The sequence below is a fragment of the Camelus ferus genome, chromosome 19, assembly GCF_009834535.1.
Source record: "Camelus ferus isolate YT-003-E chromosome 19, BCGSAC_Cfer_1.0, whole genome shotgun sequence".
Taxonomy (NCBI): Eukaryota; Metazoa; Chordata; class Mammalia; order Artiodactyla; family Camelidae; genus Camelus; species Camelus ferus.
The window spans coordinates 14,602,738-14,623,540 of NC_045714.1; the positions used below are offsets into that span (position 1 = coordinate 14,602,738).

At 64.2% G+C, this 20,803-nt stretch overlaps 1 protein-coding gene across 1 annotated transcript; it reads left to right on the plus strand.

Moving 5' to 3' along the window:
- Positions 1-864: 864 nt before the first annotated feature.
- On the plus strand, positions 865-17,533 carry SLC17A9 (solute carrier family 17 member 9). Its single transcript, XM_032461547.1, is given in 14 exon segments — positions 865-2,474; positions 8,340-8,537; positions 8,967-9,106; positions 11,008-11,051; positions 11,053-11,108; positions 12,375-12,505; positions 13,037-13,133; positions 13,318-13,414; positions 13,951-14,038; positions 14,749-14,783; positions 15,172-15,287; positions 15,894-15,949; positions 16,108-16,137; positions 16,612-17,533. Coding segments are annotated over 14 exon segments (1,311 nt in total). The 5' UTR covers positions 865-2,415; the 3' UTR covers positions 16,776-17,533.
- Positions 17,534-20,803: the final 3,270 nt, after the last annotated feature.

Genomic DNA, 20,803 nt, shown 5'->3' on the forward strand with positions numbered 1-20,803 from the left:
ATCAGCTGCCGCTGGAACGTGTGCAAGCCTGGCCATCACCGAGGGCCCCACACCCGGGCTGGGGCGTCGGCCGGCCGCATGGAAGACCGCTGACCTCGCTGCCCGGGGGAGAGGCCGGCCTCGTGGGACTGGCGAGTCCTTAGTCTCTGGGTGTCTGGTTGTATTCTTGGTATAGAGCAGAAAGGGTGAGCAGCAACATTCGTGGGGTTCAGACGCTGAGCTCACCAGCACTTTGAGAAGGAGCCGTTCAGGGCCCTGAGGATTCCACGTGTAGCCCCGCACTGTGCTCACTCCACTCGGCGTCACAGCTTCCTTCTTCTGGTTCCCTGTGTCCTTGTCCTCGTCCTCTGCCACTTGAAGTATGAGCCCACCTCTCCCTGGCCGCGGCGTGCGCTGTTGCTGGGGCTGAGACCGCTCCTGGCCTGCCAGCAGCAGCGGGGAGCTGTGGTGGGCCGTCCTGCTCGCAGAGTCTCCAGCTTTAGGGGCTGCGCAGAGTCCAGAGGTGGCGTGGGTGCCGGAGGACACAGCTGTGATCCTGCCGGTCTGCGCTGCACAGTGGGGGGTGGCTCTGGCGGCTGCGGACTGTGGGGTCATGACGTGGCAGGAAGGCCAGAATTAGCTTTAAAAAGCCATCCCGGCAGGTCTCCCCCCCAGAAGTGGAACAGATGGTGGTGGACAGGCCGGATAGGGCGGAACCAAGGCCTTGAAGGCAGTGGGCGAGGCTGGCAGCTGTCACCAGCATCGCCCTCTGCCTCTTAAAAGTGGTGCTCTGTCCACCGCCCCGTTGTTTTCCCTCGAACCTCAAGGGCAGCTGGTTGGTTGGGCGTGAGGTGGGGGCTCGGGATGTGTCACACGGTCCGGCTGCTCTGGCTGCCACCCTCACCTTCCACCTTCGTGAGGACTGGAGGCCTGCCCAGCTCAGTGTCTCGGGATGGTGGCAGATGCTCGCCCTCCCATCGGTCTCCTCACACAGCCCGTGCTCTGGGCACTTCTCTGCCCCACTTCTACCTGGAGGGAGTGCCCGTCACCTTGAGCCCAGAGTGTTTCAGGGGCCTTGTCCTCCCTGCCTCTGCCCTGGCCACCCTGCACTGTCCACTCAGCGCCAGGGTGACCCTGTGACCCTCTGCACGCTTCCACCTCAGAGCCCTGGCTGGCCTCTGCCTGCTCTGTGGCCTGTGGGGCCTCCCCTGCCCTGCTGCTTTGTCCTGTTTCCCACCTCCCCACAGCCCCACTGGGCCTGTGGTCTGGAGCAGACCTCCAGCCGCGCACCTGAGCTGTTAGCCCTCCTGCCCCCACCTGTGTGGCCTGCTCCCTCCCTGCGCTCAGACTTGACTCACACATCTTTTCAGGAACACGGCCCAGCCCATCCTGTTGCAGAAACCACCCTTCCCTGCCCCTTAGTCTCCTTTTTGTTTTGTTCATGTGCCCCAGAACATCAGCTCCAGGAGGAGCGGGACTTCGGGTGGTCAACTGACAGATTTCCACTAAAGTGTGGTTCTAGGTCTTCATAAAAAATCATCAAAGAGCCTCGTGCAGCGAGTGAGAGTGAACTGCTGGGAAGAGAATGGGATACAGGTGGCAGCGCTGAGTTGAGCAACAATTCTCAAGCTTTTCTTAGTTGGGGTCTGTTTGGGGGGGATAAACGTCTCTACCACCATCCTCCTGTCCCATTGGACGTCCATGTGGATGGCAGAATGGCGACTTGACAAGCAAGCATGGAACTCGGCCCGTGGAACCCTGGGAAGGCCCTGAGGTGGACACGGCTGCCGAGGCTTCAAGGTCACGTGGAGCCCCAGAGAGTGAAGGTCCCTCAGGCACCTTCAGCTTTCCCAGGCTGGTCCCAGCTCCAGGGCTGGAGCCCACCTTCAAAGATCTGTTTTAGAAAGGGGTTGCCCTTGAGTCTCGCTGCCCCTGCACCCCGCGAGACTGCCTCTGACTCATGTGGGGAGCACATAGCCCCGTGAGGTGAGGACCGCCATCATCCCCCAATTTGTGGACAGGGACACGCAGGCCCCTTACCCCTGCAGGCCCCCTGCACACCCAGGGCTCGGATCTCCCACCTTGCCTGCGGGCTGCAGGGGAAGACCCATGCGGTTTCCGGATGTCTGCACTGGGCACGTCCTTGGAGCAGCGGAGGCGGCCCCGGGCGTGAGGGTCTGACCTGCCCTGCCCCCAGGCGCGTCAGGCCCGGCCTCCCCGAAGGAGGTTAGAAGGGCGGGGACCTGAGTTGCTCGCCCCGCCCCGCCCGCCCGCCCGCCGGCCGCCGCGGTGGCCGTCCGGGGGCGACACATCCTGGGCGCGCGCCGGACGGAAGCGCCACTGGGACTGACACGTGGACTTGGGCGGCGCTGCCCGGTGGGTCGGCCGGGCGGGAGCGGACTCCGGACACACTGCCCCTGCGGCTGTCGGTGCCCAATGCAGCCGCCCCCGGACGAGACCCGCAGGGACCCGGCCGAGGATGTCCAGTGGTCCAGGTGGGGCCGCGCGGGACGGGAGCACAGTCGGGAGGGAACGATGCGTCCTGTGGCGGAGACAGCTCCCTGCCGCCTGCCCCGCCACCTTTACTTCGCTGGGTGCACTCACCTCTGCGGGCAGCCTCTGCCCGCCCACTGGCTGGCGTAGAGATCTGGGACCCTCCTCCCTTCCATCCAGTCCCAGGGCCCCCTGCGCTGTCTCTGGGCGGGCGGGCCGGGGTCCTGGGGGTGGTGAGGTGGAGCTGCGTCCTGGGAGGCCCGCCTGGTGGGGCCTCTTCCCGGGCAGCAAGGAGGGACTGCTCACAGGCATGGCCTCCTGGGCTGGAAGTGACCCTGCTGGGTGGGAACACACACTTGCAGGCCTGAGTCCCCACCTGTGACCACCCACCTGAGGGCCACCTGTAGCGGGACAGGCAGACCTTAGGCTGGTTGGGGGGCACACACGAACCTGCAGCAGATGGCTGAGCCCTGGCACTGCGTGCCAGCTGTGTGGTGGGAACCAGGTCCCCACGGAAGGGGCTCAGTGATGGGGGAGGAACAGCCCAGGGAGGTCACCGTGCTGTCTCGGGTTGTTTTCCCACCATCTGCTGTGCCTCCAGAAGGGCCTGGGACAGCGGCTCTGCTCAGGAATGGGACCAGTCGAGCCCCCAGACCCCCCGGGCCTCTGCGCTCCCTTGGGTTCTGTGGGCTGAGGGCCCCGCCAAGCCAGCCGGACCCAAGGCCCAAAGTCAGGCCCTGTGATTCCAGGGCTAGTCCACCTCCAGCTCCGAGTCCCCGGGGAGCCTGCTCTCAGGGCCTGCCCTGCCTCCAGCACAAGGGACAGGCCCTGAGTCTGGGTCCGAGATGAAGGCAGAGCTAGAAGGGAAGGCGGAAAGAGGCTGCCCTGCACCACAGAAACTCCGGCGGGGTGGGCAAGGAGGAGAGCCCCAGAGCCCCAGAGCCCGCGTCACAGCCGGCGTCCCCACACGCTGGGTGTGCCCGGACCAGGGAGCGCCCGCGGCTGCCCACTCTCTGCCTCCCTCCACACCCTGCCGGCTCTAAAGGCGAGGCCCAGGTGGCAGGCCGGCTTTGCAGCCTGCTGGGCGGAGGGTTGTGGCCTCTGGGAGTCTCTGCAAACTTCCCTCTCAGGCTGTGCTTCAGTGGGTCCACCTGGCTTTCCCTGAACTCCCTTCCACACCCAGTTTCGAGAGGAGCACCTGCGGGCGAGGCGGCCGGGTCATGGGGGGGCCTGCAGGGCCCTGGGTGGCGTGGGGCTCCGTGGGAAGAGGTTGTCTAGCCCCCGAGTGGCTGGTGGTCTTGAGGACCATAAGGAGGGATGCCGTGTGTGGCCGCCGACCCCGCGGCCTCCGTGTGGACGACCCCGGAGGTTCGGCTGCCAGCAGCTGTGGGCCTGCGTGTTCTCTCTGGCTGTTGCCATCCGCCTTCCGTGCAGGCTCAGTTCCCTTTTCTGAATCGAGGGGCCATGTGACCACGAGTTTGCCCAGCCGTGGATGCTTCTCATGCACAAGGACCATTTTCAGGAAGCAGGAGTTTCCAGAAGGTTCTTAGGAAGCATCCAGAATAGCTGCGGGCAGAGGCTTAGGGCTGGCCAAGCGGGCGGGGTGAGGCCCTCCAGGCCTCTGGTGTCTGTCCTGCTGGAACCTCTGTGTCCTAAGCAGCCGCCTGCAGGTCCGGGACCCTGCGTCTGCGTCCCCATCAGCCCCAGAGCAGCTGGGGGCCTGGGCAGCCCCCTCCGGCCACACTTGCCTGTTCTGTGTCCCCTGCGGCTGTGGAGGACGTCCCTTTGCCCCCCTGCTGGCACTGCCTGTCAACTCAGGGACAGCACCGCGGGGGCCTCCAGGGCCCAGGGAGGAGGCAGCCAGCAACTGGCCCCTCGCAGCATCCCAAGGAGCTCCCTTAGCCAGTGCCTTCAGCTCAGAGCGGACTGGTTGCCTGTAAGCCGTGGGCCTTTCTTGACCTCCCGTGCCCCCACGGAGGCCGGGGGGCCACGCTGTGTCCGGTACCCGGCCAACCTTCCAGAGCGGGTCAGCCTCAGCTGGCCTCCCCCTACTTCTCTGTGGACTCCCCACCCAGAGAGCAAACAGAGCCAGGCCCTCAGGGGCGCTGGCAAGGCGCACCCAAGGGAGGGCAGGTGTGCTGGGGCACGGTCCGGCCCGCACACTGGTCACCCTTCCGGGCTTTGAGCCCATAAAGGAATAAAGCTGCCTTTTATGGATTGATTAATTGGTTGCTTTAATTGAGTGAAAGATCTTTACTGCTAGTAGAGCTTTACAACTTTCAGAGCCGAACGCACACGGTTTTGTGTAATCCCCTAATTACCTTTTGACCTCCTCCCCCGGCTCCCCGCACCCCCGCCCGCTGGGAACCACTTGTTTGTCTCTAAATGTGTCGAGCATGTAAAGCTCCCTCCTGAGGGCACTGTCAGACCAGGGTGTCGGGGTTGGGGGGGTGACAGCGTTACCCCCAGCCCCTGCTGCTCCCCTGGAGCCCCAGGCAGCACAGACCTAGCTGTGCCCGTGTGTCTGCAGAGGGCTCACTGGCCGGCCCGCTCCTCTGCCAGCCCACTCCAGGGGCCCAGGTGGCCGGCTGGACGGATTTTGCTGGGCAGTTTGGACTGTGCCGCCTCAGTAGGCCCAGTGGGATTGTCTGCTCAGCGGAAGAGTGTCCCCACGAGGCCTGCAGCTCTTGGCCGGGGATCCAGGGGCAGGAGGCTTGGGCTGGGGGCATCCCCACGGTCGGAACTCTGCAGGGGCCAGGTTCCCGAGCCCGTAGCGGCCTCAGCCCAGGGGTCCCACGTCACGAACACAGGCTCAGGCTCTGAGCAGGCGCCACTCGGGGGCTCTCCTCCCCACCCCCACCTCACAGTCTGATTCTGAGAAAAAACTAGTATTCAGGGCCACCAGGCCCCAGGAGGACCGGTGAGCTGCGCCGTGGGGCTCCACTCCCTCCGCTTGGCCTCTCAAGTGGGGGGTGGGGGGTGGGCGGGGCCACTGAGACCTGTCCTGTCTGCTGCCTGGCTGATGGTCCCATCGTCTTGGCTTCTGAGTCATTCCAGTAGCATTTTAAGAAGCAGGAAGTAGGGTGCAGGCATGATGACGGGTCCCTCCGCTGGTCACTGAGGGGGTCCCTGGGCATTTTCCAAGTAGAGCGCCCTCCCCCAGCTTCAGCCAAGCTTGCTCGAGCGGCCAGCTCCTGGAATTGCAGAACTCAGGGTCTGTTTCTAGCACTGGACCCTGTTTCCCATCGGAAGTTCCAGTATAAAAAGCAAATACAGAGGGGTGGCCCTGGAGCTCCACCCCGGCACCCCTCTGAACACCCAGAGACGCAGCCTGAGGTCTGGTCAGTACAGCCTCTTCACTGGCTCACAGGGGCAGTGGTGCCCAGGGAAGGGACGGGGCTCCCCCGAGTCATGCAAGGGCCCACACCAGCACCCAAGTCTCTTCCCTGGGAAGAGTCGGTCAACGCATGAGACGCGCACTTCATCAAGTTGCCTGGACTGTCATTCCTGAACTCCGAGCCAGGCACCGGCCTGCCAACACCGATCTGTTCTCATCCGCCCCCAAACCCACAAGTGATGGTCTCAGCTGTCTCTGCCAGTGGGATTGCTGGGCCCCGCACCTCCTTGGGGGTGCAGCCCTGGGACACCCCCACGAGGGCCTCTGCAGCCTGAGAAAAGGGGCAAGCTGTATCCTCCTCACCTCGCTTCCCCGACTGTGGAAAAGTACACTGTGGTTTGCAAGGGGGGAGTGGACCGTGCGGAGGTGCTGGCCAGAGCACAGGCCAGTCACAACGGCTCCCTGTTGGGCACCAGGCACCAGCAGGTCATCTTGCTGTTTGCTGACCATGAAGCAGGCAGGTGTCAGGGCCACAAGCCTTTCTTCACTGAGGAAACTGAAGCTCGGGGAGGCCGGGTGATTCATCCCATGTGCCCCCGGCATGGCTGGCCTTGTGGCTGCAGCTGCCCCAGGGTGACAGTGGCCATGACAAGGTCTAGGGCAGCAGCACCTTCCCCAACACGTCCAGCCAGCGCCAGGCCTCGGTGGTCCATGCTGCGGGAGGAGGGTGCTGGGCGACGGGCTCACTGCTGGCACCCTGCTCTTGCCCTGGAGATAATGGACACTTGTTGTGGCACCCACTTATCAGGTTCCTGACCAGCGTGCCACCTGCTGGCTCCGGCCCAGCTGGCAAAACCTTCAGGCGTGAAGTTGCCCTCAGGGCTTCTGAGGTCTCGCCCCTGGGAGGCATCCAGACGAGGGCTCTAGCCCTGCCAGGGGTGGTCCTGGCCTCCCCCTGAACTGTCCCCGCCAAGTCGGCCTCGCAGCCTGAGCCTGGAGGGGTCTGGCCGGTGGGAAATTTGCCCCTGTGTCCGCAGATGGTGTCCAAGCTTCCACCGCCCTTGGCCCCACTCACTGTTCTCTGACAGCCAGGGGAGCCCCCCACCACATCCAGGCAGGGGTGCGAAAGGGGTTTGGGGAGCAAGGGTGAAACTCCAGTGTCCTGGCTCGTCCTCCGGGTGAGACGCGCCCTTCCCTGCTCTGTTCTGAGAACTGCCCACGAGGCTCCAGCCGGCCTCACCTCCTAGACACCTGCCTGGTGACCTCCCGGAGGCTCTGTGGCACTAACACCTCGGCCCCCTTCGGCTAGGCGTCGGGGCCCCCAGGCCCGGAGCCCCTGACCCCGCAGCCTGAGCTTCCTCCCTTTGTGCATGTCACCCCCCACCCGCCCGGGGAGAACCCCCGCCCCAGCCAGGCAGGTGAGCCTAGGTGCCTGCGGGACTCCTGAGACCCCCGCTGAGGCTGCTTCAAGGGCTCTCCACTCTCCTGACCCACTGCCCTCCGGTCGTGGCCCCCCCAGGGGATGTCCCCGCCCTGCACAAAGACCTGGCAAGACACCAGTGTGCCCCTCCCCCAGGCCATCCCCCACTGGTGCCCACCTCATCCCCCCCGCCCCCAAAAAGGCAGTGAGGCTCCTCTCTCTTTCATTAAAACAAAGCCGAATACATCTGGGTAGAGGGCACAGCTCGGTGGGAGTGCACGTGCCGAGCATGTGCGAGGCCCTGGCTTCAAGGCCCAGCACCTCCACTGAAAGAAAAGGAAAGAGAACACACACACACACCCCCTCCAGAACTTTCTTTCAGAGCAGCTCAGCTTCACACAGTTCCATCCGCGCCACACCGGGCTCCCCTGTTCCCGCCGCAGGCTAGGGCCCCTGTCGCCGTGCGGGACCCAGCCCGTGCGGCACTGCTGACCAGAGCGGGGCTTTGCTCCGATCTCGGCAGCTTCACCTGGTGCCGGGACCCCAGCCAGGACCCCACAGGCACTGAGTCGGACGGCGCTCGGACTCCTCCCGTTTTTGGCGGTTTCTGGCTTTCCTTGGTTTAGGGACTGACTGCAGAGGGTTGCTGGCCAGGAGTTCTGTGCACTGTCCCCATGTGGACGTTTGTCTGGCCGACTGCCCCCCAGGCATGGTGTTTGGTTGCCCGCCGCCCAGCACAGCCTGCCTCAGGGGCAGGGGCCCAGGGTGCTGCCCCCACCGCCGCCGCGGGACCCCCTCCCCGCCATCTGCCTCAGCAGGGGTCCTCCTGCCTGGCCCTCCGCCCCCCGGATGGGTGACTAGCTGCCAGCTTCTGCCTGGCTGCCTTCCTAGGCCCTGGGTCCTGGGGAGCAGCGCCCCCGACTGCCTTCACCCCATCCGTGTTCCCACCTCCGCTGTCTGAGGGACAGTGGGTGTCGTTTCTAGGGCCTGCCGCATTCTCCTGGGAGTCAGGAGGCACAGTCTGAGAGGTGGCCAAGCTGCTTCCTTCCGACGCTGGTGGAGAAGGTCTCCGCCCCTCCCAGGCCTGACAGAGCCCCTTCTCTCCTGCAGGCCCGAGTGCCAGCTGTGGACGGGGACCCTGCTGCTGGGCACGTGCCTGCTGTACTGCGCCCGTGTCAGCATGCCCATCTGTGCCGTCTCCATGAGCCAAGACTTCGGCTGGAACAAGAAGGAGGCTGGCCTCGTGCTCAGCAGCTTCTTTTGGGGCTACTGCCTGACCCAGGTGGTGGGCGGCCACCTGGGGGACCGGTAACCCCCTCCCCCACTCCCTGTGCTGGGCTGGGGCTGCTCTTGGGGGAGGGGGCTGTGCTGCTACGGCGAGGAGGTGGCTCCTCGGAGTTGCGTGTACGGCGGGGAGGTGGCTCCTTGGAGATGAATGTGGGGAGAGGCCCCACACATAGGAAGCCGGGAGCAGAGACCCGAAGTCCACACGGGGGCTGGGCCAGGGCCGCACGCAGCTGTCTTAGGGTGCTGGATGCCCTGGGGAGCACCGGCTCCCAGTGAGGCAGATGGACCCGCTCATCCTCGGCCGCCTCTGCAGAGGGGAAGTGGCGGAGGCCCGCCCCAGAGGGCTGCCCCAGGCGAGGGATGGTGCAGGCCCCCTCCCGCCCCTCCCTGGTGGGGCCTCCTGGCCTCCTGGCCTCCTAGCCCCCATGGCTGACCTCCTGTTTCCTGCAGGATCGGGGGTGAGAAGGTCATCTTGCTGTCGGCCTCCGCCTGGGGCTGCATCACCGCCGCCACCCCGCTGCTCGCCCAGCTGGGCAGCGCCCACCTGGCCTTCATGACCTTCTCGCGCATCCTCACGGGCCTGCTGCAAGGTAGGGAGGGCCGCGGCAGCTGCCCTCACGCCGCCAGCACTCCCCCTCCAGCCCAGGCGTGCGGAGCAAGGGGAGGGTGTGCGCACGCGTGTTCACGTGTGCACGGTGCCTGTTCAGGTGGCTGCTCATGTGCGTGCACACATGTCCTCCCATGTGCTCCTGCGTGTGCTGTGCCCCAGACTCTGCCTCAGACCAGAGCGAGGGCGCCAGCACCTCAGCGCTGTTGGCGGTGAGGCGGCGGGACCCTCCAGCTGGCTGGGCGGCTGCCCCCGGCTGCGTGGCCTGGCTGAGTGGGAGGACAGTCCCCGCCGGCGGGCTGCCCGCTGGCCTGTTGGTGCGCCGATGCCTTGGCACCTGAGGCTCTTTCCGTTTTTTCCCTTAAGAGTCTGGCTCTGTCTAACGTCACATGTTCTCCTCTGCCAAAAATTTGCTCCCGGACCCAGGTGACAGCCAGGTTGCCACGTGGTAACCGTCGGCTCCACTGGCCACATGGTGGGGACCTGCCAAATTTCTGTGTGCTGCCAGTCAGGGCCACACCTGCCGCTGGCCGGGCCAGCAGGCTGAGGGGATGCCAAGTTCCCAAGACCTCTGGCTCCCGTGCGTGGGGATATTAGACTTCCAGAGAGAGCCCCCCAAAGGACCCCGGTGGCTGGGGTGCATGGCCCACCCTCCAGGGAATGGAATGGCCTGAGCTCCTGCCCTGCCCCAGCGTGGAACCCAACAGCCTCCAGACCTGGGTGTGAGCCCTTCTTCCCTGCCTCTCCCTCTCCCCCTTCCCAGAGCCCAGTGCAGGACATGGGCCTGCCTCCAGCCGAAGCCCCTGGGACCCCAGATACCCTGCAACTGACCCCTGCCTGTTTCCTGATCAGCCCCACCAGCCCCGCCAGCCCCACCCACAGCTGGTCCTGGTGGTCCAGGCGTCCTGCTCCTGTGCTCCCACATGGCCGTGGCTGGTGCACTCTGTCCTGCAGGTGAAGTTACCAGGACTGAGCTGTGCGAGGCCCAGGCATTCCTGAGCGGGGAGCTGATCACTGGGCCCCCAGCAGGTTGGCCCTCACCCTGCTGGGAGGCAAAAGGACTTCTCTCTGTGGCTGACCTGTGCCCATTATTGCAGACAGTCTGGGGCTCAAGGGGCAACTTTCGCCCTGGGTGGCTGGCACTCGGGGTGGGCAGGGACCCACCTGGGGCCCCAGTGGGAGGGCAGGGACCAAGACCTGCCCCGGAGCCCTGGCCTCTGAGCTTCCCAAGTGCTTTTGGAGAAAAGCGCAATGAAACCGGCAAAAGCCGCAGTCCCCGGTGCAGATGTTTTAATGCTAGATTTTGAAATAATTATAGATTCAGAGAAAGCTGCAGTGAAAGGTGCAGGGAGGTCCTGCGCGCCCCCCCCCCCGACCCCACGGGGGCACCTCGTGTAGCTGCAGGACGATGTCAGATTCAGGACCTGGTACTGGGGCTCCGCGGGGCCGTTCAGGTCTCACCTGATGCACATGCCCTGTGTGAGTCAGTGCGTGTGCGCTACTGTGACCCGTGTGTGAGTGTGAGTCAGTGTGTGTGCGTGTATGCAGGTCGCAGGCGTGCGCTCGAGCCCGCACCTGCCAGGACCCTGGAGCTGTGCGCTCTGGGAGCCCGCGTAATGGCGGTAGGAGCACCAACGTGGACCCAGGAGCCGTCCTGGTGGAAGGACGCCCCCACCAAGCTGAGTGTCCAGGAAAAGCCCAGCCCTGCTGGTCCCCTGGTCCCTGGGGTGAGGCAGGCAGGAAGGACATGCGGACTTGAATAACCACCGATGGCCCAGCAGAGCTTCAGGGCCTGGCTGTCACCTCCCACTGGCCCCCTGGCTGGGCCCGCGTGCCGGCTCAGGTCTTAGCTCCAGGGGGCCTCTGCCTTCTCTGCCACTCCAGGGGTCTACTTCCCTGCGCTGACCAGCCTGCTGTCGCAGAAGGTGCAGGGAGAGCGAGCGGGCCTTCACCTACAGCACCGTGGGGGCCGGCTCCCAGTTCGGGTGAGTCCCAGCCTGGGGGCAGTCGGGGGAAGGCAAAGGGCGTGCACCTGGCACAGCGGCCCTGAGGAGTCTGGGTGGGGACAGGCGACGCACGTCCAGGGACGCACCGCGGGCTCTGTGCCCCAGGAGGCACTCGCCACCCCCCGTCCCCGTGCAAAGTGCTTCTCCCTGTGCATGCTCCAGCCCCCAGGGCCAGCGGCAGGTGGCATGGGCTTTGGGGCTCGGACACACGGACTGGGCGTCAAGCTCCCAAGCGTCCATCTGTGCTGACAGAACAGGGTGTCCACCCGATGGTGGGCAGATGGCCTGTATTTGGGCTCGAAGGGACCTGCCACTGTTCAGATGTGAAAGCTGTGCCCCTTCTCCCTGCGTCACCCTCGGAGCTCCAGAGCCTCCTTGGGGAGGCCTGTGGGGCCTCACGACCCCCCTTCACTTCACTGCTGCCCGGGTCTAGGCTGGGAATTCAGAGGGCCGAGGGGTGCCTGTGGGTGGGCCGGGAGCAGCCCAAATAGAAACCCCCAGGTTCTCGGTGAAATGTGAACTTCAGATAAGCAGTTTGGGGCACACTTGCACTGAGAAAGGGTGTCTGTTCTTCTGAAATCCTGTTTGCCCAGGCGTCCTGGGCCCACAGGGCAGGAGGCCCATCGAGAGACTGTGCCCGCCTCCCAGACTGGGAAATGGGGGCTGGGAGGGGCAAGCGGCCTTTCACAGGCCCCCTGGCCTTGGTGGGGGGCTTCCTCCTTTTCTCCTCCTTTCACTGTCTCCTGGCCAGACGTCAGCAGATGGGGGGCTGCAGGCGGACCCCTGAACAGACAGGCCAACTGGTGGGCCGGGAGGGAGGGCCCCGGGGAGTGCCTGGGACAGTGGGGCCAGCAGGGCCGGGGGCGGGTGGGGGCTGGGTTTCCTGGCTGTTTGCACTGAGATACCTTCCTGAACGGTCCCCACTCCGTCGGTGACGCTGAGCCGCCTGGAGGTTTTACGCCAGTGTGCTCTGGGCACCGTTTTCTTTCCGCTGCCGTTTCCACTCAGAGAGGCTCTGCACCACAGCTGTCGGCCAGCGTGGAGGCCTGGCGACCCGGGCCGCTGTGCCTCGCCGCGGCCCCGCGGCCCCGGGGGTCTCTCGTGGAAGCCTGCGTCCCTAGCAGCCTGCGAGGAGACTGGGGCTCCCGAGCCCTTGCTTTACGGGCGACAAAAGCGCCCTCTTTACGGGGAGTCGGCTCGCGCCGGGTGGGGTCTCCTCCCAGCGAAGCCCCTCTGTCGGAACAGGACGCTGCTGACGGGGGCCGCGGGCTCCCTGCTCCTGGACTGGTGCGGCTGGCAGAGCGTCTTCTATTTCTCCGGCGGGCTCACCCTGCTGTGGGTGTGTTACGTGTACAGGTGCCTGTTGAGTGAGAAAGGTACGTGCGGCTGCTGGGAAGGGCCAGGGCCCGGGGCCTCGTCCCCTCCGGCGAGGGGCCACCAACCGCCCGCAGAGCAGGCCAGCTCAGCGGGACCCCGGGGCTGTGGCCTCCCCCTTTAGAGAAGGATCCCCCAGACAGAGCCTCACAGAAGGTGCTGCTCCCGGAGCTCTCAGCCCGGTTGTGGCCACGACCAGTCCGACAGCCGTGTTGGATGAGAGGTGTGCTGGGAGCTGCCCGGCCGGCAGAGGCAGTTGGCAGGACCAGTGGTGGCTTCTAGTGGCTGGAGCCTGGGGGTTGAGAGCTAGGGGTGTAGGCAGGATAGATGAACAAACAGAAAGTTTGTTCAAACTGGACACTGGTGTTGGCCCCCAAGGGCAAACGCTGCCGACCCCGGGCACTGACGGAGAGGAAGGGGTGGCCCCACGCAGAGCCAGGGTGCCCACGAGCTGCCCCAGTGCTGGCCTCTGGGAGCAGAGCCGTTGGCCTGACTTGAATGGCGCTCACGGGGAAATGCCTTGCTCCCTTCAGATCTCCTCCTGGCCTTGGGCGTCCTGGCACAGGGCCTGCGGGTGACTAGGCACACCAAAGTGCCCTGGAGACGGCTCTTCTGGAAGTCTTCCGTCTGGTGAGCCTGGCTGCCGTGAGTCACAGTCACAGTGGGTGTGCCGGGATGGATGGGGTTTGGGGCCCTGGGGACACTGACCACAGGGCGAGCGGCCGCGCAAGGCACCCTCAGGCCCCTGGCCGCCCTGGTGTGGGACGGGGCTTGGGTGGAGGCGAGGACCCTGAGCCTGGCGCCCGCCCCCCAGGGCAGCCATCATCTCCCAGCTCTCGGCGGCTTGTTCCTTCTTCATCCTCCTCTCCTGGCTGCCGACCTTCTTTAAGGAGACCTTCCCCAACTCCAAGGTGGGTTGGCCACCCGGCGGCTGGCGGCTCACAGGGTGGGGGCGCCACAAAGCACATGCCAGGTGTGCATAGGGGTCCTGGGTTCCTCGGACTGGGACTCTTGTCGTCCTGACCCCATGCGGCTCGATGCCGGCGCCAGGGTGCGCACTGGAGGGGCGCAGCTGCTGCCCCGTCTGCCCGGCCCAGCCGGGACAGCCCTTCCCGGCGAGGGCCACGCGGGGGCCGTGATGTGGACGTGGACGTCACCTGCCGGTCAGCTAGGCTGACTCCACCCCACCTTGGCCACCTGCCGGGTTCTGTGACCAGGGGACGGGGTGCGTCCCCCCAGGTCTGCCTGGCGGGATGTGGGGAGCCCTGAGGGAGGTTCTGCCCATGGGAGATACTGCACTAATGGGCCCAGAGCTCTGCCAGAGGGATGAGTTAGGGTCTAGAGGGGCCCGGCCTGTGGGCTGAGCGCCCCTCTGGGCTGCGGTGGGCATGGCTGCTCGTCCTGTCCCGGGTGGCCGCCTCATGGCTCTCCACCCTCCTTCCTGCAGGGCTGGGTCTTCAACGTGGTGCCCTGGCTGGTGGCCATTCCTGCTGGTCTGTTCAGCGGGCTTCTCTCTGACCGTCTCATCAGTCAGGGTGAGCTCTGGGGGCGGGGCTGGGTGGGGGGACATGCCTGGGCTTTGCCTCCCCTGGGGGGTAGGGAGGCACCCCTCCTGGGCTGCAGCTGTAGTGACGGGAAGAGGCCACGCCCCCGGAGGACCAGGCTGTGAGTGGGACCCCCGGCATTAGGACACAGTCGTGCTGTGACCATGCAGTTCCCCAACCTGGGGCCTAGATGCAGCACCACCCCCTTTAGAGGAGGAAAGGACACCTGGGGAGGTTAGAAGTCGCAGGCCTGGGTGGGCTATGCGTGTCAGGTGCTGGCCTGGGACCTGAGGGCACATGCCCCGAGGATGACCATCTCGCACACACGCACACTCCCTACGACCCTGCATTACACGTGCGGTCCTTCTTAGATGTCTTGTCCTAATTACAAAAGGGCCACCCACACACTGTGGAAAAATTAGAAAATTTGCAGAAACACAAAGAAAGCACTTCGTCACTGTCGAGTGGCCTCGGCCCTGGGGACCCTTCGAGTGTACACATCCTGCAGGGCAGACGCCCTCACAAGCATTCACACGTGTGCTCACACTTCACCACGACACAGGGAGCCCCACCTCTAGCTGGGCCTGTCCCTCCTCTCCCCGCCCCCTCCCCCGAGTTGTGCCTAGAGGGACCCATTCCCGGGGCGTCGGTGGGGGAACAAATGGGCCAACGGGATGTCTCCTGGCTTCCCTTCTGTTCAGGTTACAGGACCATTACCGTGCGGAAGTTCATGCAGGTAGGAGGGTCCTGCATGGCACTCTCTGGATGCCCTTGCTCTGTTCCCGGGACCCGAGGGTCGTGTCCCCAAATCACCTGACCTAGCGGTGGCTGGTGCACCATGGTGACCAGAGGGCACCCTGGGTCAGTGCTGGGGTCTGGTTTGGCTGACCTGAGGCCCTTGTCTGAGCCCCGGTCTTCTGGGCCTGGGTCTGCTCACGTTGAATGGGGCCTCCTCCCTTCAGCTCCCACCAGCAGGGCCAGCTTAGTAGCGCAGCCTCGTCTCACGTGTCCTCTGGGCAGGCCCAGGCCCATGAGGGGTTGCCCACTGACCCGTGCCCAGGCCGCCGGGGAAGGGGGAAGGGGGAAGGGGGAAGGGGCCCCGTCCCCACTCGTCTTTCCTGCAGGTGATGGGCCTCGGCCTGTCCGGTGTTTTTGTCCTGTGTTTGGGTCACACCTCGAGCTTTTGTACATCTGTGGTCTTTGCGTCGGCCTCCATCGGCCTCCAGACCTTCAACCACAGGTGAGGGCCGGGTGCCACGTCCACTAGAGCTGCCCACACTGCCTTTGGGCTCCAGGTCCTGGGCACACGGGAAAAGCCGCCTGGCTCAGGACACATGTGGATGGTGGGCACGCGGCAGGTCCCCAAAAGTGAGGTTGTCGGGGTTTCAGGCTGGCGTGGACCTGGGCCATTTGGAAAAACAAAGCCGGTGCCTCAGGAGGGGCCAGGAGGGGAGGTGCTGGCCTGCAGTCCAAGCAGCATCTTCTGACCAGACGTGGGCCTGTCCTCGTCCTCGTCCTCCGTCTAGTCTGCCATCCTCCTGACCTGCGCAGCAGCTCAGTGTTTAACCAGCACTGCGCTGACGTTGTTTTGGGAATTGGCGACTTGACGTTGTTTTCCAGTTAGTGGACAGCAGACACATGTGTGTTGGCACAAACTTGCCTTCCCGTTGTTTGCTGCATCCTGGGAGTGGGCTCCTGTGCCGTGGCACCACTGGGCGGGGGCCGAGCTCCTGGCCTGGCAGGCGGCCGGTCTCCGGGATCCAGGTGCTCAGAGGACTGACCGCGGGCTCAGTGGGTGGCGGCCGCCCTGTGGTCACTCGCCTGCCTCCTTTCCTCTTTCCCACAGTGGCATTTCCGTCAACATCCAGGACCTGGCCCCGTCCTGTGCCGGCTTTCTGTTTGGTGAGGCCCAAGGCCCCTGTTTGAATAGGAAGTGGCTGCCCCCACCCCGGGCCGTGCTCACCCCTTCACCCCTCCTGGGCCCCCAGGCAGGTGGCCGTGGGAGGGTCACAGCTGGCCTCCTCTGACCTGTCCTTGCTCTCTCTCTGTCCTGTTCACAGGTGTGGCCAACACAGCTGGGGCCTTGGCAGGTGAGAGGTGGGCCAGGGCCCCCTGCCTGCAGGTTTCAAGCCCAGAGTTCCCTGGGGAGCTGCCTGGCTACCCCACTTCACGTCCTCCCACCCGCTCCGGCTGCTTCAGCCTTGCAGGGTGGGGCGTGGTGCCCTTTGGGGGGGTCTCACTGTCAGACTAGTGCGGGGGGGTTGGGTGGCCTAGGCCCCAGAGCTGGCCCCCAGAGAGAGCAGAGCAGCCTTCCCCAGGGTCTCTCTCCTGATGTCACGTAATGACCACCCCCACCAGCCTGATCCATAGACGTGACTGAGAGCCCTGAGTTCCGGGGTCCCCACAGGTCGAGGGCTCCCATGGAAATGAGGGATTTCACTCCCTCAGGTCCCACCGGCCTTCCTGCAGGTCTCCAGCCCCAGCTCCTCTCCTGCACTGTCCTCAGGGTTCGGGTGGGGGAGCTGCCTGTGACTCAGCCTGCCTGTCCCCTCTCTCGGACACAGGTGTTGTGGGCGTGTGCCTGGGCGGCTACCTCATCGAGACCACGGGCTCCTGGACGTCCGTGTTCAACCTGGTGGCCGCCATCAGCAGCCTGGGGCTGTGCACCTTCCTGGTGTTCGGGAAGGCCCAGCGGGTGGACCTGAGCCCCACCCACGAGGACCTCTAGCTGCCCTGGGCCACCGCCCCCTGAGGACCCGGCGCCACCAGCCTTGGGGAGCAGGGCCAGTTCAAGAGCCTCTTCTTCCTGGTGTATGAGCCTCGGAGCGAGCCTCGGTCAGGCGGGAAGGTGGGGCCGTCGCTGGCCCTGGGCCGCCCAGGTGGGGCCTGTTCCTTGCCCGTGGGGGGCTGTGCCCCCCTCTCAGGGTTGGTGGGACTGCGGGGTGTTTAGCAGCACCCCCGGCTCCCACCCACTAGACGAACCCCCAGTCATGACAGCCAACAGTGTCTCCTGACGTCACCAAGTGTCCCTGGGGACCGGCCCCCGGTGGGAACCACAGCTCCCGAGGAAGGCCGTGGAGGGTGGGGAGGCGTTTCTGCTTCTCCAGACGGTCCAGGCTGAGGCTCCCAGTTCAACGAGTTGTGAGGTCTTGAGGCCTTTGCCCATCCTTGGCGACCCCACCCCCGGTGACCCCCTCCCGTGAATCCCTGGGCCCTGGCCATTCATTCTGCTTCCCTGGTGCCTGGTGCCTCCGGCCCTGAGGGGAGGGTGGGCACCCCTCCGGGCTAGGACGCACCCCGGAGCCTGGGCAGAGCCACCTTTCCACACTGTCTCTCACCCTTCCTGTTCACAGTAGAGAAGCTGTCGTCTCGTGAATTAATAATAGATTTTGCCAGATGTTTACGTAGAGAAAAGAAACTATGGGAATGTGGAAAATTACACCAGAGCCTCATTTAAATGCTGACTATTAAAGTATTTAAAGAGACGATGATGATATTGTTTAACACTCTTTTTATAAAAAGAATAAATGCATGTTAAAGATTTATTTCACTCATTCGAGGAAACCAGCAAAGGGTTACAAACAGGTCAAAAGGAAATCCCAAGAGCAGACTCCAGGGGGCTGGTGCCCTGAGCACGCAGCCGCCGCGAAGCTGCCAGGGTCTCGCTGCCGCTTGGGACGGACTCTGGCTGCGTGTCTCAGGTCAGAGTGGCTCGGCGTTGCTGTCAGCTGTGCGCAGGGCTGTGCAGCTTCCAGGGTCAGCCAGCTCGTAATTTTCCATGTAAGCCCAGATTTTCCCTCTCCAGTCCCCCCACTTTGGATCACAAAGAATCTGAAAGAAGGCTTCTTGATTACAGAGTGAGTCTGGCCCCTGTGGGTTTCGCCTGGTTGTTTACGGAGGTGCGGCAAGAATGTTAATTTATCATAAAGGCCGATGTGTTTTCATGGGAAGCCTGGGGTGAGGGGATGGGGGACTTCTGCGCTGTCCTGGGCCCTGGGCTGGGAACCCAGCCAGGAAACCCCCCATGTGGGGTGGGGGCGGCCGTCCCCACCATCATCTCCATGACTCATCTTCCCAAACTGAGACTGTCCTGGCTAAACACTCACTCCTGTTTCCCACCCCCAGCCCCAGACAGCCACCATCTACTTTTTCGGTCTCTATGACAATGACTCCATGGGGAACTTCGCGGAAGTGTTGGTCCTTTTGTGACTGGCTCGATTCGCTAAGCAAAGTGTCCTCAAGGCTCATCCACACAGCCGTGTGCATGACGCTCTGTTAAAGGGTGGACCACTCCTCCTTTGTCCATTCGTCCAGGACTCCTGGGCTGCTGTGAATTTGCTGCTGTGGGCCTGAGTGTGAGAGTAACACCTGTCTCTTTAACCCACAGCAAACTGTGAACTCTTGGTGAGAGTCAGAGAAGAGAGCACTCTCCCACGGGAACCCAGTCATCTGGGGTCTCGGTGCCTTGAGCCCGGAAGGGGTGTGGGACCCAGGAGGTGCTGGTGGGCCCTGCTCAGAAGGGGAGGCTAGGGCACGTGTGTACACTGGGATCCCAGGCCTCCGGGAGGTGGAGTCTGGTCACACTTTTGCCTCCGCCTCACAGAGCCACAGAGGGAGGAGCTAGGATTTGGGGGCACTGGGCCTGCTGTGGGGCGGCTGGGCCCAGCCTTCTCCCATCACTGCTGGTCCTGATCCCCAGTGTCATGAGGAGCTGGGTATAACCCCCTAACCCTTCCCAGGGCCAATGTTGGGAGGGGCTCCCCAGACTCCTGGCAGAAGTGTTCCCTGGTGGGGAGGGTGCTGTCAGCAGGGAGAGGCGGGGAGGGCAGCCCTGGCCCGTGTTTTTATCTGGTGCAGCCAGGCTCAAACACGTCCCCACCCCCGGGCAGCCCTGGCACGATCCCAGGGCCAGCGCCTACCCTGAGCCCAGGCAGCCGCGTCCATGAAGCAGCGGAGGGGGGAGAGAGGGGCAGGGGTCTGGAGGGTCACCACCACCAGACACCAAACCTGCTGTTCCTTCACCCCCAGGAGGAGGGGCTCTGGCCACTTGTGTGTACGTTTGTGTATGGCATGTGTGTATTTGTGTACGGTGTGTGTGTGTATTTGTGTACTGTGTGTTTATGTGTCTGGTGTGTGTGTACGTTTGTGTCTGGTGTGTGTGTATTTGTGTACGGCGTGTGTGTGCACGTGTCTGCTGTGTCTGCATTGCCCACAACCAGGAGGTGCCTCAGGAGGGCGAGGGCGCTGTCTCCCTGCAGCTGGCCGACAGAGGGCGCCATCCGACAGGGCTTTGCCCCCTAGCCCCGAGCAGCTGTCCCAGATCCTCCCTGGGATGCCACATGGGGAGCTACGGGGTTCGGCCACCAGGGCTCATGTCCTCCGGGTTCCTGCCCCTCAGCTCCACAGAAGGGGAGAGGTTGGAAGGACGTTCCAGGCAGGGAGGGCACGGGCGATGGTGGGGAGGGAGGGCACGAGGCTGGACACAGTGGAGGGTGGGAGTGGGACCTGGGGAGTGGCCGGGTCTGGGGGTCTTGTGTGTTGGGGCAACTTTCAAGGGCAAGGACCCCCTCCCACCCATCCCTTCCCCAGTCTGGATCACACTGCAGGTCCCTCCCACTGGCCGCTGGGCCTGCACACGTGGGGCTTCCTGTGTCCCCCTCCAAGGAGAAGCCCAGGGGCCTGTGGCCAGGACGTCTTGGTTCGAGGCTGCAGGGTTCCTCCCTGCATTCCCTCCCAAGGGCACAGGGGCAGGGCTGTCCTGTGGCAGCCTCCCTGGATGCCCTCTCCCCATCTCTGGCTCACATGTGGAGTTGTCCCCTGCTGGTCACCGTAAGTGACACTTTTCTGTCATTTCTTTAAAACAGCCCACTTAACACTCATAATTAGTATGCTAATGGCCCCGCCACCTCTCTGGGCTGCCTGCCCCCCATTTCTGGCTTTGTCCTTCAGCTGTAGGCCAGCAATGGCCTGGGGGTCCCCACTTGCCCCCTCGGGGACTGCCACTCATCTGTCCCAGGGGCCTTGCAGGGGCCATGCTGGGTGGTTGAGGCACCTCCCGGGGCCATGGGCCACTTCCTGTCACGTCTACAGTGGCGCCACCTACCCTGCCACAGGCTCCCACAGAAGGAGGGGCGGGCTGCGCACTGGAGTGCACTTCTGACACGGATTTACTTTATTGTGTTTAATTGAACAGCGCTGAAGCTGTGGCATGAATATTCAGCGAGGAGGCTCGGAGCCTTGCCTGATGGGGGACGCGCCCCAGCACGGGGCCTGTCAAAGGGGGAGCGAGGTGGGGAAGCTATTAATTGAAATAGCTTCATTAATTAGTAATTAACAGCAAGAAAATGACTGTGTCACATGTCGTATTTCAGTGGATGCCCTTCACGTGTTACGGGGCCTTTAATTAAAGGATGTGCATTTTAATTAAAGGCAAGCTCAGGCCCTTTGACCTTTGGAATACAAAAGACTCTCCCAACTTCCAAAGAAGCTGGTGGGGAGGCTGGTGCAGGCGGCGGGGGGAGTGGCCACCAGGGCCCACCAGACCGGAGCCTCTTCCCAGTGCGGACCCCTTGCCTTTATGCTCTCAGGGCAGGGGGCCCTGGCTGCTCCTCCCTGAGCCCAGAGGCGGTGGTCACACGGGGTCACAGGCCAGCACAGGGGGGACCCCGGGCGGGAGAGCCCCCAGGGTCGCTGGCCCTGAGCTGGCACCATGATGCCCACACAGCCCTGCTGGCCCCGCGTCCTGTGGTAAGGCGC